The 16,694-nt window shown below is 46.5% G+C and overlaps 1 protein-coding gene and 1 non-coding gene across 4 annotated transcripts; both read left to right on the top strand.

Moving 5' to 3' along the window:
* The first annotated feature begins 805 nt into the window (after positions 1–805).
* On the top strand, positions 806–8,012 carry LOC120058231 (60S ribosomal protein L29-like). 3 transcript variants are annotated; one of them, XM_039006758.1, is made up of 5 exons: positions 806–876; positions 1,399–1,450; positions 2,577–2,641; positions 6,930–7,040; positions 7,929–8,012. In XM_039006758.1, the coding sequence occupies exons 2-4, from the start codon at positions 1,414–1,416 to the stop codon at positions 7,038–7,040; spliced, it is 213 nt and encodes a 70-aa protein (XP_038862686.1). In that variant the 5' UTR covers positions 806–876; positions 1,399–1,413; the 3' UTR covers positions 7,929–8,012. The 3 variants fall into 3 exon arrangements, with proteins under 3 accessions (XP_038862686.1, XP_038862677.1, XP_038862667.1); XM_039006749.1 differs by having other exon boundaries at positions 7,078–8,012; XM_039006739.1 differs by having other exon boundaries at positions 6,930–8,012.
* On the top strand, positions 3,524–3,746 carry LOC120028329. The gene has a single exon (XR_005473429.1). It is a non-coding gene; the product is annotated as a small nucleolar RNA SNORA73 family (small nucleolar RNA).
* Positions 8,013–16,694: the final 8,682 nt, after the last annotated feature.

The raw sequence follows: 16,694 nt of genomic DNA, 5'->3' as shown, positions 1-16,694 counted from the left end.
CCATCAGTATATTGGAAAACCCTGCATGTCACATTTTGAGGTCAATAGTTAGCAACCTGAGATGCCAGTCTAGCTAGTTAGCAATGCAGAAATATATTAGCTACCCTGTTTAATGTGTTTTACAAAGATTAAATAGGAAAACCCTTCATGTTCTGAGGTCAGGTCTGGCAGATAACGATAATTAATAATTCACAACGTGCTCCTCTCACAGACCTATCCGTACTTTTCTGGTTTATATTCGTGGCTGTAGAAAATCCCCTTTATTTAACAGCGACACTTGCTGGTTGGAAAATTAGATTGTGTAATGTCTCCTACACTGCACTAGAGGGACGTGTTGTCTTTAAAACGTCTTCTAGTTTTTCCCGACCTATGCTCGTTTGAATCGATGGTCCATACAAAGACAGTAAAGTATGATGATATGCAAAAACTGCTTCTCCAATAGAAATCCCTGACGTCATGGTGGCGTTGCTAGCTAAGCGCTTGCGCAGAAATACGTCATCGGGTCTAACGGTCTTCCCGCGCCAAAACTGCGCATGTGCAAACCGTCAAATCAAAGCCACTCCTTCAATATAAAGTAATCTTTTTTACAAAAATTAAAACGTGTAAGTTTGTTACTTTCATAAGGTTGGAGTAATAACATGGTCAACTACTTAAGACATTAGCTAGAATATAGGTTATTGCTTTAGATTTCAAGAAATTTAACAACTAAGGAAGAATTTTTCACTTCTCTCATTGACATCTCAAACCCCAAAACCCGGACTGGTCTGTTTGGTCTGCTTCATAAACGTTCTCGGAAGTCTTGCGATGTTGCGCCTCTGGGTTTAGAAACTCTGCGTCATTTCTTCCTCTTCCTGTTTTCGTCTGTGTGTCTGGCAGGTATCTAATTTTACTCCAGAGTCCAACATATAATCTGCATCAATCCTCCTATCTATGTTGTAGATTCATATACAATGTGAATGTGTGCATATAGTGTAAAATATCACCTACAACACAGTCGTCTTTAAATCTGTTAACTTTGTTCCCCGTTAGATGATTAACCACGCATAGCTCGGGTTTTCTAGTCGCTAGCTTTATCTTGCTAGCAAAATGAAGGCTTTCCATGCCGCTTGCATATCATCAAACTGAAGTAGTCCACTGTTGAAAAGGACAGTGCTGGTGTTACTTTTTATCTAAAACATTCACCTCCTAAAAGGCGAATCATGTCGTTGTTCATATCATTACAGACGCATCTCGGATCTCTGGCTTGTTCGAAACTTGCTAACTACTGTACCGGTATCTTAACCGCGTAACTACAGCCTTATAAACGGGGGCATTTAGCAAGGAAACGTAAGTTCCAGGTTGGATCTTTGTACAAAAGTTACTTTACAATTAAATTCCACATTTTTCTTTCGTCAACAGCTCCACAGAACAGAGATGGCAAAGTCAAAAAATCACACCACCCACAACCAGTGTAAGTAGAAATGAATGGATAACTGTGAAACTATCCAGCTAGTTAGCTACACCAGGTTACTGCTGAGTGGCGATGATGGGCTAGTTAGCTATACCAGGTTACTGCTGAGTGGCGATGATGGGCTAGTTAGCTACACCAGGTTACTGCTGAGTGGCGATGATGGGCTAGTTAGCTACACCAGGTTACTGCTGAGTGGCGATGATGGGCTAGTTAGCTACACCAGGTTACTGCTGAGTGGCGATGATGGGCTAGTTAGCTACACCAGGTTACCGCTGAGAGACGATGATGGACTAGTTAGCTACACCAGGTTACCGCTGAGTGACGATGATGGACTAGTTAGCTACACCAGGTTACCGCTGAGTGACGATGATGGACTAGTTAGCTACACCAGGTTACCGCTGAGTGACGATGATGGGCTAGTTAGCTACACCAGGTTACCGCTGACTGACGATGATGGGCTAGTTAGCTACACCAGGTTAATCGCTGAGTGACGATGATGGGCTAGTTAGCTACACCAGGTTACCGTTGAGTGACGATGATGGGCTAGTTAGCTACACCAGGTTACCGCTGACTGACGATGATGGGCTAGTTAGCTACACCAGGTTACCGCTGAGTGACGATGATGGGCTAGTTAGCTACACCAGGTTACCGCTGAGTGACGATGATGGGCTAGTTAGCTACACCAGGTTACCGTTGAGTGACGATGATGGGCTAGTTAGCTACACCAGGTTACCGTTGAGTGACGATGATGGGCTAGTTAGCTACACCAGGTTACCGCTGAGTGACGATGATGGGCTAGTTAGCTACACCAGGTTACCGTTGAGTGACGATGATGGGCTAGTTAGCTACACCAGGTTACCGCTGAGTGACGATGATGGGCTAGTTAGCTACACCAGGTTACCGTTGAGTGACGATGATGGGCTAGTTAGCTACACCAGGTTACCGCTGAGTGACGATGATGGGCTAGTTAGCTACACCAGGTTACCGCTGAGTGACGATGATGGGCTAGTTAGCTACACCAGGTTACCGTTGAGTGACGATGATGGGCTAGTTAGTTAACTAATGATGCCCTGTTCAAAACGGTTCCCAAACGTTGTGTACCAGTCTCTTTCCTGTCTGTCTACAGCCCGTAAGGCTCATAGGAACGGGATCAAGAAGCCCAGACCAGACCGATACGAGTCCATGAAAGGGGTATGTATTGTAAGGTGTCCAATCAAAAAAAAATGCATATTTTGATCAATAGGTAAAATAATATTTTAATTGTGTAGATAATCCTCTAAGAAAACCAATGGTCCAAACCTCATGTCTTGTATCATAATCCATTCGAAACTTACTGGAGTTTTTACCCTTGTAGGATGGTCAAAATTAGGGTGACTAATTCAATGGAGGCCAGAGAACAAAGTTGTCTAAAATCTGGAAAATAGCATTGTGTCAGTTAGGCTGTGTGAGAATGTAAGGCCAACTGACAGGCTTACCGTTGAATTCGTCATCTTTCTTCTCAATTACAGACAACAGTATAGAGATGGTATAAATGGTAGAGATGGTTATCGTATTTTCATATTTTACTGTACGCTGTTCATATTGACGACAAGTTCCTGTTCTTTTTCGAAGACTTCTCACAAAAACAAGTGTATCTCTGAAATAGCAACGTACCCACAGAGTGTACGCAATTTTTTTTTCAAAGCCTTTTACATTTAATTCGGCTCGTCAGGCTAATTTAGTTATTTACGACCTGTAAACAATTTGGAAGACGACAACCACAACGTTTTAAATTAAGTTTTTGCGAGAAAACCCACACCGCTCTGTCAAGAGCTCGGTGCTTATTATCTGATGTATTAGGTTACGAAATCTGACTTTCTGGACATAATGTCAAGGATGTATCAAAGACCCCACTGAACAATTAACAACATAAAGAATCATACCAGTCTTGTATTTTCTAACATCTCTGGGCAGAGTGGCTGGACACCCTGTGTAATGATCTGCTTCTGGCTGATCCATCAATCAATGTGATTAGTACATCAGATGTGGGTGCCTCAAATAATATAAATGTATCAAAATCAAGGGGTTGTAATTGTGACGTGGACATCCTGTGAGGTTGCTCTCCCACGGCTCTGTCCTTGTGGCGTATGGGAGCGTAGCACTTCGATGCTGTGACGTACAGTCCCTTTCCACGACGTCGGAGAGCAAGCTTTGTCCCCGGCCCTCGGACTGGTGAGGACGGCGTTCTGTATATTCCTACATCTTCCCAGAGCCCTTTGGGCCATGACTGGGGGGCTAAACCATGCATTGCACAATTTCCATTTGTAGGAGCCACTTTCCTGTTTTCATGCTTATAATACTACTTGTGATTTTATATATTATAACAGGATATTATATATGGACTAATATATTTTTACTCTTTTCTACATTGTAGAATAATAGTGAAGACATCAAAACTATGAAATAACACATATGGAATCATGTAGTAAGCAAAGAAATGTTAAACAAATCAAATATATTTGAGATTCTTCAAAGTAGCCACCCATTCCCCCTAACCAGCTTCACCTGGAATGCTTTTCCCACAGTCTTGAAGGAGTTCCCACATATGCTGAGCCCTTGTTGGCTGCTATTCCTTTCTCTGCGTTCCAACTCATCCCAAACCATCTCAATTGGGTTGAGGTCGGGAGATTGTGGAGGCCAGGTCATCTGATGCAGCACTCCATCACTCTCCTTGTTGGTCATATAGCCCTTACACAGCCTGGAGGTGTGTTTTGGATCATTTTCCTGTTGAAAAACAAATGCTAGTCCCACTACGCGCAAACCAGATGGGATGGCGTATGGCAGCGGAATGCTGTGGTATCCATCACACCTCCTCCTCCATGCTTCACGGTGGGAACCACACATGCGGAGATCATCTGTTCACCTACTCTGTCTCACAAAGACATGGCGGTTGGAGCCAAAAATCTTAAATTTGGAGTCATCAGACCAAAGGACAGATTTCCACCGGCCTAATGTCCATTGCTCATGCTTCTTGGCCCAATCAAGTCACTTCTTCTTAATGGTGTCCTTTAATAGTGGTTTCTTTGCAGCAATTTGACCATGAAGACTGATTTCATGCAGTCTCCTCTTAACAGTTGATGGTGAGATGTGTCTGTTACTTGAACTCTGAAGTGTTTATTTGGGCTGCCTTTTCTGAGGCTGGTAACTCTAATGAACTTATTCTCTGCAGCAGAGGTAACTCTGGGTCTTTCTTTCCTGTGGCGGTCCTCATGAGAGCCAGTTTCATCATAGCACTTGATGGAAAATGCGACTGCATTTGAAGAAACTTTCAAAGTTGTTGACATTTTCCAAATTGACTGACCTTCATGTCTTAAAGTATTGATGGACTGTCATTTCTCTTTGCTTATTTGAGCTGTTCTTGCCATAATACGGACTTGGTCTTTTACCAAATAGGGCTATCTTCTGTATACCTCTCCTACCTTGTCACAACACAACTGATTGGCTCAAACGCATTAGGATGGAAATTCCACAAATGAACTTTTAACAAGGCACACCTGTTAATTGAAATGCATTCCAGGTAACTACCTCATGAAGCTGTTTGAGAGAATGCCAAGAGTGTGCTAAGCTGTCATCAAGACAAAGGCTGGCAACTTTGAACAATCTAGTCAAATCAATTTAACACTTTTTAGGTTACTAAAAATAATTCCATGTCTTATTTCATAGTTTTGATGTCTTCATTATTCTACAATGTAAAAAATAGTTAAAATTAAAAATTAAAGAACCCTGTAATGAGTAGGTGCGTCTTAACTTTTGACTGGTACTGTATATTATATATTATATTAGTCTATATAACATATACACTGAACAACCATATAAAGGCAACAAAGTGTTGGTCTCATGTTTCATGAGCTGAAGTAAAACATCCCAGAAATGTTCCAAACACACAAAAAGCTTATTTCTCTTCAAATTTTGCACAAATGTGTTTACATCATTGTTCGTGATTATTTCTCCTTTGATAATCCATCCACCTGACAGTTGTGACATATCCATCAGAGCTGTTGGCTGTTAATTTCTCTACCATAAGCCTCCTCCAACATCATTTTGGAGAATTTGGCAGTTGTCCAACCGGCCTCACACAACCGCAGACCACGTCAGCCCAGGACCTCCACGACCGGCTTCTTCACCTGCGAAATGGTCTGAGACCAGCCACCTGTACAGCTGATGAAGCTGTGGGTTTGCACAACTGAAGAATTTTTGCACAGACTGTCAGAAACCGTCTCAGGGAAACTTATCTGCGTGCTCGTCGTCCTCACCAGGGTCTTGACCTGACTCCAGTTCAGAGTCGTAACCGACTTCAGTGGGAAAAATGCTCAACTCCGATGGCCACTGGCACGCTGGAGAAGTGTACTCTTCATGGATTAATCCCGGTTTCAACTGTACCTGGCAGACAGCGTGTGTGGTGTGTGAGCAGTTTGCTGATGTCAACGTTGTGAACAGAGTGCCCCATGGTGGCGGTGGGGTTATGGTATAGGCAGGCATAAGCTACGGACAACGAACACAATTGGATTTTATCGATGGTAATTTGAATGCACAGACATACCGTGATGAGATCCTGAAGGCTATTGTCGTGCCATTTATCCGCCGCCATCACCTCATGTTTCAGCATGATAACCCAATGTCGCAAGGATCTGTACACAATTCCTGGAAGCTGAAAATGTACCAGTTCTTCCATGGCCTCCATACTGACCAGACATGTCACCCATTGAGCATGTTTGGGATGCTCTGTATAGACGTGTACGACAGCCTGTTCCAGTTCCCGCCAATATCCAGCAACTTCACACAGCCATTGAAGAGGAGTGGAACACAGGCCACAATCACCAGCCTGATCAGCTCTATGAGAAGGAGATGTCGCGCTGCATGAGGCAAATGGTGGTCACACCAGATACTGACTGGTTTTCAGATCCACACCCCTACCTTTTTTGTTTGTTTGTATCTGTGACCAACATGTGAATATCTGTATTCCCAGTCATGTGAAATCCATAGATTAGGGACTAATGAATTTATTTAAATGGACTGATTTCCTAGTGTGTAACTAGGTGTAACTCAGTAAAATGTTTGAAATTGTTTCCACGTCATGTTTTACATTTTGGTTTGATTGGTCAGACTGCCTCGAACTTTAATTCACGTAAGCCTATAAGAGACAATTCCTTTGGTAGATTTTAATTTAGTTGGAGTCAAATGACTTCTGGGAGATAGTTATGACTCTTTAGAATAAAGGATTAGTCTGAAATTCAGCTAATCTGTGAGGTCCTTTTTTTAAAAACTTTTTTTAATGAAGTGTTGAAATATATCTGCTGATTTGTGATGTTTAACGAAGGAGATTGATCCAACTGCATCACCCTTCACATTTACACCCTTTAATTGAACACACGTTCGGTATTGTTCACATATGAAAAGTGACATATTTCCGCAACTTACTGTCTTCCTTGATCTTCTCCAGGTCGACCCGAAGTTCATGAAGAACATGCGTTTCGCCAAGAAGCACAATAAGAAGGGGCAGAAGACGGCCAACGCAGCGGCCAAGAAGATCGCACTGGCAGCCGCCCCTTAGATGTGGCTGGCAGATCGCACTGACAGCCGCCCCTTAGATGTGGCTGGCAGATCGCACTGACAGCCGCCCCTTAGATGTGGCTGGCAGATCGCACTGACAGCCGCCCCTTAGATGTGGCTGGCAGATCGCACTGACAGCCGCCCCTTAGATGTGGCTGGCAGATCGCACTGGCAGCCGCCCCTTAGATGTGGCTGGCAGATCGCACTGACAGCCGCCCCTTAGATGTGGCTGGCAGATCGCACTGGCAGCCGCCCCTTAGATGTGGCTGGCAGATCGCACTGACAGCCGCCCCTTAGATGTGGCTGGCAGATCGCACTGACAGCCGCCCCTTAGATGTGGCTGGCAGATCGCACTGGCAGCCGCCCCTTAGATGTGGCTGGCAGATCGCACTGGCAGCCGCCCCTTAGATGTGGCTGGCAGATCGCACTGGCAGCCGCCCCTTAGATGTGGCTGGCAGATCGCACTGGCAGCCGCCCCTTAGATGTGGCTGGCAGATCGCACTGGCAGCCGCCCCTTAGATGTGGCTGGCAGATCGCACTGGCAGCCGCCCCTTAGATGTGGCTGGCAGATCGCACTGGCAGCCGCCCCTTAGATGTGGCTGGCAGATCGCACTGGCAGCCGCCCCTTAGATGTGGCTGGCAGATCGCACTGGCAGCCGCCCCTTAGATGTGGCTGGCAGATCGCACTGGCAGCCGCCCCTTAGATGTGGCTGGCAGATCGCACTGACAGCCGCCCCTTAGATGTGGCTGGCAGATCGCACTGACAGCCGCCCCTTAGATGTGGCTGGCAGATCGCACTGACAGCCGCCCCTTAGATGTGGCTGGCAGATCGCACTGACAGCCGCCCCTTAGATGTGGCTGGCAGATCGCACTGACAGCCGCCCCTTAGATGTGGCTGGCAGATCGCTGCATCTCCACGTGTTCCATTGACTTTTGTTACCATCACAATAAAGCTTTGCTATTTTAAATCGGGTACTTCTTGTATACTTTTTATAGCCGAAATTTCTGAAAAGTAGTGCTCGCTCACGAGCTAAAAGTTGTCCCTGAAAATGACCTGCTTTATCACGCGCTGATAGGAGCACCAAGTCATTGCTTTCCATCTCTGCTGTGTCCGTTGGGCTCATCCTGCATTCTCATTGGATAAAAGGGGGTGTAGGGAAATTACATGGCACAGTTTGAAGAAAACAGTTTCTTTCAAACTGGGGGATTTTGTGGCTAATTTAGGGGAGACAGTAATTCTGCATGTAGGAGCAACGAATGGACACAAACCAGCCCAAAGCGCCAGGTTTACAAAATACTTTAATAGTCACCAAAGTACCCGGAGCATGTCTTTAAAAATGACTTGTGGAATTAATGTATGATCTGTCACATGGCCATGTTTTCCAATCCCAAAGGATGCCCATTGTTGATTTTATCCTTACACCAGCACACCTGATTCAACTCATCACTCCTTAAATTGAGTAGGGTGTTGGGACAAGGATTATCAAACACTGGTTTAGGGGTACGGATGGGTCTAACACTAGTTTAGGGGTACGGATGGGTCTAACACTAGTTTAGGGGTATGGATGGGTCTAACACTAGTTTAGGGGTACGGATGGGTCTAACACTAGTTTAGGGGTATGGATGGGTCTAACACTAGTTTAGGGGTATGGATGGGTCTAACACTAGTTTAGGGGTACAGATGGGTCTAACACTAGTTTAGGGGTACGGATGGGTCTAACACTAGTTTAGGGGTACGGATGGGTCTAACTAGTTTAGGGGTACGGATGGGTCTAACACTAGTTTAGGGGTCGGGATGGGTCTTTATTTGGAGACTCTTACATGTGGCCTAAAGATGAAAATCGCCCAGGAGTAACACTTCAGTGTTTCCACTATATTCTTCATTTAACATCGGTGCCCCGCCACTACTAAATCATTGCTGCTACTCAAAAATATGTATTTTACACATTTCTGTTGAGACACTTTTAATAAACGGATGGCGTAAGATTTTGGCAATTAAATCTATTTTCTACTGACCCAGAGTCAGATGATCTCATGGATGCCATTTTTTTGTCTCTGTGCAGTTTGAAAGAAGTTCCTAAGTAGCGTGAGTGCAATTGCAATTGCCAACTACCATTTGCACAATGACGAATTCTATGGGAACAGCTAGCAAAGCATGTTCCCGTAGACGCTAGTTAGCAACGGCTCGCAGAACTCAACTTCCTTCAAACGGCACCACAAATGGTGTCCATGAGTTAATCTGACTGTAGAAAATGGGCCAAAATCTCACACCATCTCTTTAAGATCAAGCAAATGTATTTATATAGCCCTTCTTACATCATCAGATGTCACAAAGTGCTGTACAGAAACAGCCTAAAACAGCAAGCAATGCAGATGTAGAAGCACGGTGGCTAGGAAAAACTCCCTAGAAAGGCAGGAACCTAGGAAGAAACCTAGAGAGGAACCAGGCTCTGAGGGGTGGCCAGTCCTCTTCTGGCTGTGCCGGGTGGAGATTATAAGAGTACAGGGCCATCAAGGCCAGATTGTTTTTCAAGATGTTCAAACGTTCATAGATGACCAGCAGGGTCAAATAATAATCACAGGGGTTGTAGAGGGTGCAGCTGGTCAGTACCTCAGGAGTAAATGTCAATTGGCTTTTCATAGCCGAACATTGAGGTCGAAAACAGCAGGTCTGGGACAAGGTAGCACGTCCGGTGAACAGGTCAGGGTTCCATAGCCGCAGGCAGAACAGTTGAAACTGGAGCAGCAGCACGACCAGGTGGACTGGGGACAGCAAGGAGTCATCAGGCCAGGTAGTTCTGAGGCATGGTCCTAGGGCTCAGGTCCTCTGGGAGAGAAATAGACAATTAGAGGGAGCATAAATTCACACAGGACACCAGATAAGAGAGGAGAATTACACCAGATATAACAGACTGACCCTAGCCCCCTGGCACATAGACTACTGCAGCATAAATACTGGAGGAGGGGGGGGGGGGCACTGTGGTATCCCGAACCAGGCAATATATAGCCCCATCCACTTTCCCAGCACAGCCACCACTAGAGGGAAATCAACAGACCACCAACTTACTACCCTGAGACAAGGCTGAGTATAGCCCACGAAGATCTCCTCCACCACACGAACCCGAGGGGGCGCAAAACCAGAACGGAAGATTACATCTGTGACTCAACCCACTCAAGTGATGTACCCGTCCCAGGGACGGCATGAAAGAGCACTAGTAAGCCAGTGACTCCGCCCCTGTAATAGGGTTAGAGGCAGAGAATCCAAGTGGAAAGAGGGGAACCAGCCAGGCAGAGACAGCAAGGGCGGTTCGTCACTCCGTTGCTTTGCCGTTTCACCTTCACACCCCATGGCCAGACTACACTCAATCATAGGACCTACTGAAGAGATGAGTCTTCAGTAGTGACTTAAAGGTTGAGACAGAGTCTGCGTCTCTCACATGGGTAGGCAGACCGTTCCATAAAAATGGAGCTCAATAGGAGAAAGCCCTGCCTCCAGTTGTTTACTTAGAAATTCTAGGAACAATAAGGAGGCCTGCGTCTTGTGACAGTAGAGTAAGCCTGTTCTAGGAAGATACATTTCTAAAATCTTGTTTTTTTCTTTGCCATTATGGGGTATTGTGTGTAGATTGATGAGGGGGTAAAAACGATTTAATCCATTTTATACTAAGGCTGTAACAGTAACAACATGTGGAAAAAGTCAAGGGTTCTGAATACTTCCTGAATGCGCAGTACACGGTCAATATCATCCCTTTAAAGCCCATGGGAATATAGAACGCTGTATATAACTGTACACGGTCAATATCATCCCTTTAAAGCCCATGGGAATATAGAACGCTGTATATAACTGTACACGGTCAATATCATCCCTTTAAAGCCCATGGGAATATAGAACGCTGTATATAACTGTACACGGTCAATATCATCCCTTTAAAGCCCATGGGAATATAGAACGCTGTATATAACTGTACACGGTCAATATCATCCCTTTAAAGCCCATGGGAATATAGAACGCTGTATATAACTGTACACGGTCAATATCATCCCTTTAAAGCCCATGGGAATATAGAACGCTGTATAGAACTGTACACGGTCAATATCATCCCTTTAAAGCCCATGGGAATATAGAACGCTGTATAGAACTGTACACGGTCAATATCATCCCTTTAAAGCCCATGGGAATATAGAACGCTGTATATAACTGTACACGGTCAATATCATCCCTTTAAAGCCCATGGGAATATAGAACGCTGTATATAACTGTACACGGTCAATATCATCCCTTTAAAGCCCATGGGAATATAGAACGCTGTATATAACTGTACACGGTCAATATCATCCCTTTAAAGCCCATGGGAATATAGAACGCTGTATATAACTGCACATGGTCAATATCATCCCTTTAAAACTCATGGGAATATAGAACGCTGTATAGAACTGTACACGGTCAATATCATCCCTTTAAAGCCCATGGGAATATAGAACGCTGTATATAACTGTACACGGTCAATATCATCCCTTTAAAACTCATGGGAATATAGAACGCTGTATAGAACTGTACACGGTCAATATCATCCCTTTAAAGCCCATGGGAATATAGAACGCTGTATAGAACTGTACACGGTCAATATCATCCCTTTAAAGCCCATGGGAATATAGAACGCTGTATATAACTGTACACGGTCAATATCATCCCTTTAAAGCCCATGGGAATATAGAACGCTGTATAGAACTGTACACGGTCAATATCATCCCTTTAAAGCCCATGGGAATATAGAACGCTGTATATAACTGTACACGGTCAATATCATCCCTTTAAAGCCCATGGGAATATAGAACGCTGTATATAACTGTACACGGTCAATATCATCCCTTTAAAGCCCATGGGAATATAGAACGCTGTATATAACTGTACACGGTCAATATCATCCCTTTAAAACTCTTGGGAATATAGAACGCTGTATATAACTGTACACGGTCAATATCATCCCTTTAAAGCCCATGGGAATATAGAACGCTGTATATAACTGCACACGGTCAATATCATGCCTTTAAAACTCATGGGAATATAGAACGCTGTATATAACTGTACACGGTCAATATCATCCCTTTTAAACCCATGGGAATATAGAACGCTGTATATAACTGCACATGGTCAATATCATCCCTTTAAAACTCATGGGAATATAGAACGCTGTATATAACTGTACACGGTCAATATCATCCCTTTAAAGCCCATGGGAATATAGAACGCTGTATATAACTGTACACGGTCAATATCATCCCTTTAAAACTCTTGGGAATATAGAACGCTGTATATAACTGTACACGGTCAATATCATCCCTTTAAAGCCCATGGGAATATAGAACGCTGTATATAACTGTACACGGTCAATATCATCCCTTTAAAGCCCATGGGAATATAGAACGCTGTATATAACTGTACACGGTCAATATCATCCCTTTAAAACTCATGGGAATATAGAACGCTGTATATAACTGTACACGGTCAATATCATCCCTTTAAAACTCATGGGAATATAGAACGCTGTATATAACTGTACACGGTCAATATCATCCCTTTAAAGCCCATGGGAATATAGAACGCTGTATATAACTGTACACGGTCAATATCATCCCTTTAAAACCCATGGGAATATAGAACGCTGTATATAACTGTACACGGTCAATATCATCCCTTTAAAACCCATGGGAATATAGAACGCTGTATATAACTGTACACGGTCAATATCATCCCTTTAAAACCCATGGGAATATAGAACGCTGTATATAACTGTACACGGTCAATATCATCCCTTTAAAGCCCATGGGAATATAGAACGCTGTATATAACTGTACACGGTCAATATCATCCCTTTAAAGCCCATGGGAATATAGAACGCTGTATATAACTGTACACGGTCAATATCATCCCTTTAAAGCCCATGGGAATATAGAACGCTGTATATAACTGTACACGGTCAATATCATCCCTTTAAAACCCATGGGAATATAGAACGCTGTATATAACTGCACATGGTCAATATCATCCCTTTAAAACTCATGGGAATATAGAACGCTGTATATAACTGCACATGGTCAATATCATCCCTTTAAAACTCATGGGAATATAGAACGCTGTATATAACTGTACACGGTCAATATCATCCCTTTAAAGCCCATGGGAATATAGAACGCTGTATATAACAGTACACGGTCAATATCATCCCTTTAAAACTCATGGGAATATAGAACGCTGTATATAACTGTACACGGTCAATATCATCCCTTTAAAGCCCATGGGAATATAGAACGCTGTATATAACTGTACACGGTCAATATCATCCCTTTAAAGCCCATGGGAATATAGAACGCTGTATAGAACTGTACACGGTCAATATCATCCCTTTAAAGCCCATGGGAATATAGAACGCTGTATATAACTGTACACGGTCAATATCATCCCTTTAAAGCCCATGGGAATATAGAACGCTGTACCATGAAATAGCCTATCAGGCCCAACCCCCCCGAAACTGCAATAGAGGTACTAGTGTCAGAGTTTGACTACAACCCAAATGTTTTATTTGGCTCGCTCAGTTGTGGTTTGACCAGTAAAAATTCAAAACATAGCTTCAAAGAGATGAACATTAGGACAATTCAAGTTGTATTAGCAAAGTTACTTTCAATGAGTAGGCAACACTAAGCCATCCGTCCTCAACAGCTCCCTCCTTTAGGTGTACAGGCTAACGTTGCTGTTCTGCAGAATGAACGAGTCGTGAGTTCCACTTGGCCACCACAATCAGCAGCATTGTTTCGCACACCTGTCACCTCTCCGGCCTCTAGGTCACCAGGCTGATGATTATGGCTCACACCTGTCACCTCTCCGGCCTCTAGGTCACCAGGCTGATGATTATGGCTCACACCTGTCACCTCTCCGGCCTCTAGGTCACCAGGCTGCTGACTATGGCTCACACCTGTCACCTCTCCGGCCTCTAGGTCACCAGGCTGCTGACTATGGCTCACACCTGTCACCTCTCCGGCCTCTAGGTCACCAGGCTGCTGACTATGGCTCACACCTGTCACCTCTCCGGCCTCTAGGTCACCAGGCTGATGATTATGGCTCACACCTGTCACCTCTCCGGCCTCTAGGTCACCAGGCTGCTGACTATGGCTCACACCTGTCACCTCTCCGGCCTCTAGGTCACCAGGCTGATGACTATGGCTCACACCTGTCACCTCTCCGGCCTCTAGGTCACCAGGCTGCTGACTATGGCTCACACCTGTCACCTCTCCGGCCTCTAGGTCACCAGGCTGCTGACTATGGCTCACACCTGTCACCTCTCCGGCCTCTAGGTCACCAGGCTGATGATTATGGCTCACACCTGTCACCTCTCCGGCCTCTAGGTCACCAGGCTGATGATTATGGCTCACACCTGTCACCTCTCCGGCCTCTAGGTCACCAGGCTGCTGACTATGGCTCACACCTGTCACCTCTCCGGCCTCTAGGTCACCAGGCTGCTGACTATGGCTCACACCTGTCACCTCTCCGGCCTCTAGGTCACCAGGCTGCTGACTATGGCTCACACCTGTCACCTCTCCGGCCTCTAGGTCACCAGGCTGATGATTATGGCTCACACCTGTCACCTCTCCGGCCTCTAGGTCACCAGGCTGCTGACTATGGCTCACACCTGTCACCTCTCCGGCCTCTAGGTCACCAGGCTGATGACTATGGCTCACACCTGTCACCTCTCCGGCCTCTAGGTCACCAGGCTGCTGACTATGGCTCACACCTGTCACCTCTCCGGCCTCTAGGTCACCAGGCTGCTGACTATGGCTCACACCTGTCACCTCTCCGGCCTCTAGGTCACCAGGCTGCTGACTATGGCTCACACCTGTCACCTCTCCGGCCTCTAGGTCACCAGGCTGATGATTATGGCTCACACCTGTCACCTCTCCGGCCTCTAGGTCACCAGGCTGCTGACTATGGCTCACACCTGTCACCTCTCCGGCCTCTAGGTCACCAGGCTGCTGACTATGGCTCACACCTGTCACCGCTCCGGCCTCTAGGTCACCAGGCTGCTGACTATGGCTCACACCTGTCACCTCTCCGGCCTCTAGGTCACCAGGCTGCTGACTATGGCTCACACCTGTCACCTCTCCGGCCTCTAGGTCACCAGGCTGCTGACTATGGCTCACACCTGTCACCTCTCCGGCCTCTAGGTCACCAGGCTGCTGACTATGGCTCACACCTGTCACCTCTCCGGCCTCTAGGTCACCAGGCTGATGATTATGGCTCACACCTGTCACCTCTCCGGCCTCTAGGTCACCAGGCTGCTGACTATGGCTCACACCTGTCACCTCTCCGGCCTCTAGGTCACCAGGCTGATGACTATGGCTCACACCTGTCACCTCTCCGGCCTCTAGGTCACCAGGCTGCTGACTATGGCTCACACCTGTCACCTCTCCGGCCTCTAGGTCACCAGGCTGCTGACTATGGCTCACACCTGTCACCTCTCCGGCCTCTAGGTCACCAGGCTGCTGACTATGGCTCACACCTGTCACCTCTCCGGCCTCTAGGTCACCAGGCTGATGATTATGGCTCACACCTGTCACCTCTCCGGCCTCTAGGTCACCAGGCTGCTGACTATGGCTCACACCTGTCACCTCTCCGGCCTCTAGGTCACCAGGCTGCTGACTATGGCTCACACCTGTCACCGCTCCGGCCTCTAGGTCACCAGGCTGCTGACTATGGCTCACACCTGTCACCTCTCCGGCCTCTAGGTCACCAGGCTGCTGACTATGGCTCACACCTGTCACCTCTCCGGCCTCTAGGTCACCAGGCTGATGATTATGGCTCACACCTGTCACCTCTCCGGCCTCTAGGTCACCAGGCTGCTGACTATGGCTCACACCTGTCACCTCTCCGGCCTCTAGGTCACCAGGCTGCTGACTATGGCTCACACCTGTCACCTCTCCGGCCTCTAGGTCACCAGGCTGATGATTATGGCTCACACCTGTCACCTCTCCGGCCTCTAGGTCACCAGGCTGCTGACTATGGCTCACACCTGTCACCGCTCCGGCCTCTAGGTCACCAGGCTGATGACTATGGCTCACACCTGTCACCTCTCCGGCCTCTAGGTCACCAGGCTGATGACTATGGCTCACACCTGTCACCGCTCCGGCCTCTAGGTCACCAGGCTGCTGACTATGGCTCACACCTGTCACCTCTCCGGCCTCTAGATCACCAGGCTGCTGACTATGGCTCACACCTGTCACCTCTCCGGCCTCTAGGTCACCAGGCTGCTGACTATGGCTCACACCTGTCACCTCTCCGGCCTCTAGGTCACCAGGCTGCTGACTATGGCTCACACCTGTCACCTCTCCGGCCTCTAGGTCACCAGGCTGATGATTATGGCTCACACCTGTCACCTCTCCGGCCTCTAGGTCACCAGGCTGCTGACTATGGCTCACACCTGTCACCTCTCCGGCCTCTAGGTCACCAGGCTGCTGACTATGGCTCACACCTGTCACCTCTCCGGCCTCTAGGTCACCAGGCTGCTGACTATGGCTCACACCTGTCACCTCTCCGGCCTCTAGGTCACCAGGCTGCTGACTATGGCTCACACCTGTCACCTCTCCTGCCTCTAGGTCACCAGGT

Source organism: Salvelinus namaycush, chromosome 2, assembly GCF_016432855.1.
Source record: "Salvelinus namaycush isolate Seneca chromosome 2, SaNama_1.0, whole genome shotgun sequence".
In the NCBI taxonomy this organism is placed as follows: domain Eukaryota; kingdom Metazoa; phylum Chordata; class Actinopteri; order Salmoniformes; family Salmonidae; genus Salvelinus; species Salvelinus namaycush.
This window is presented reverse-complemented; position numbering and strand designations above follow the sequence as displayed.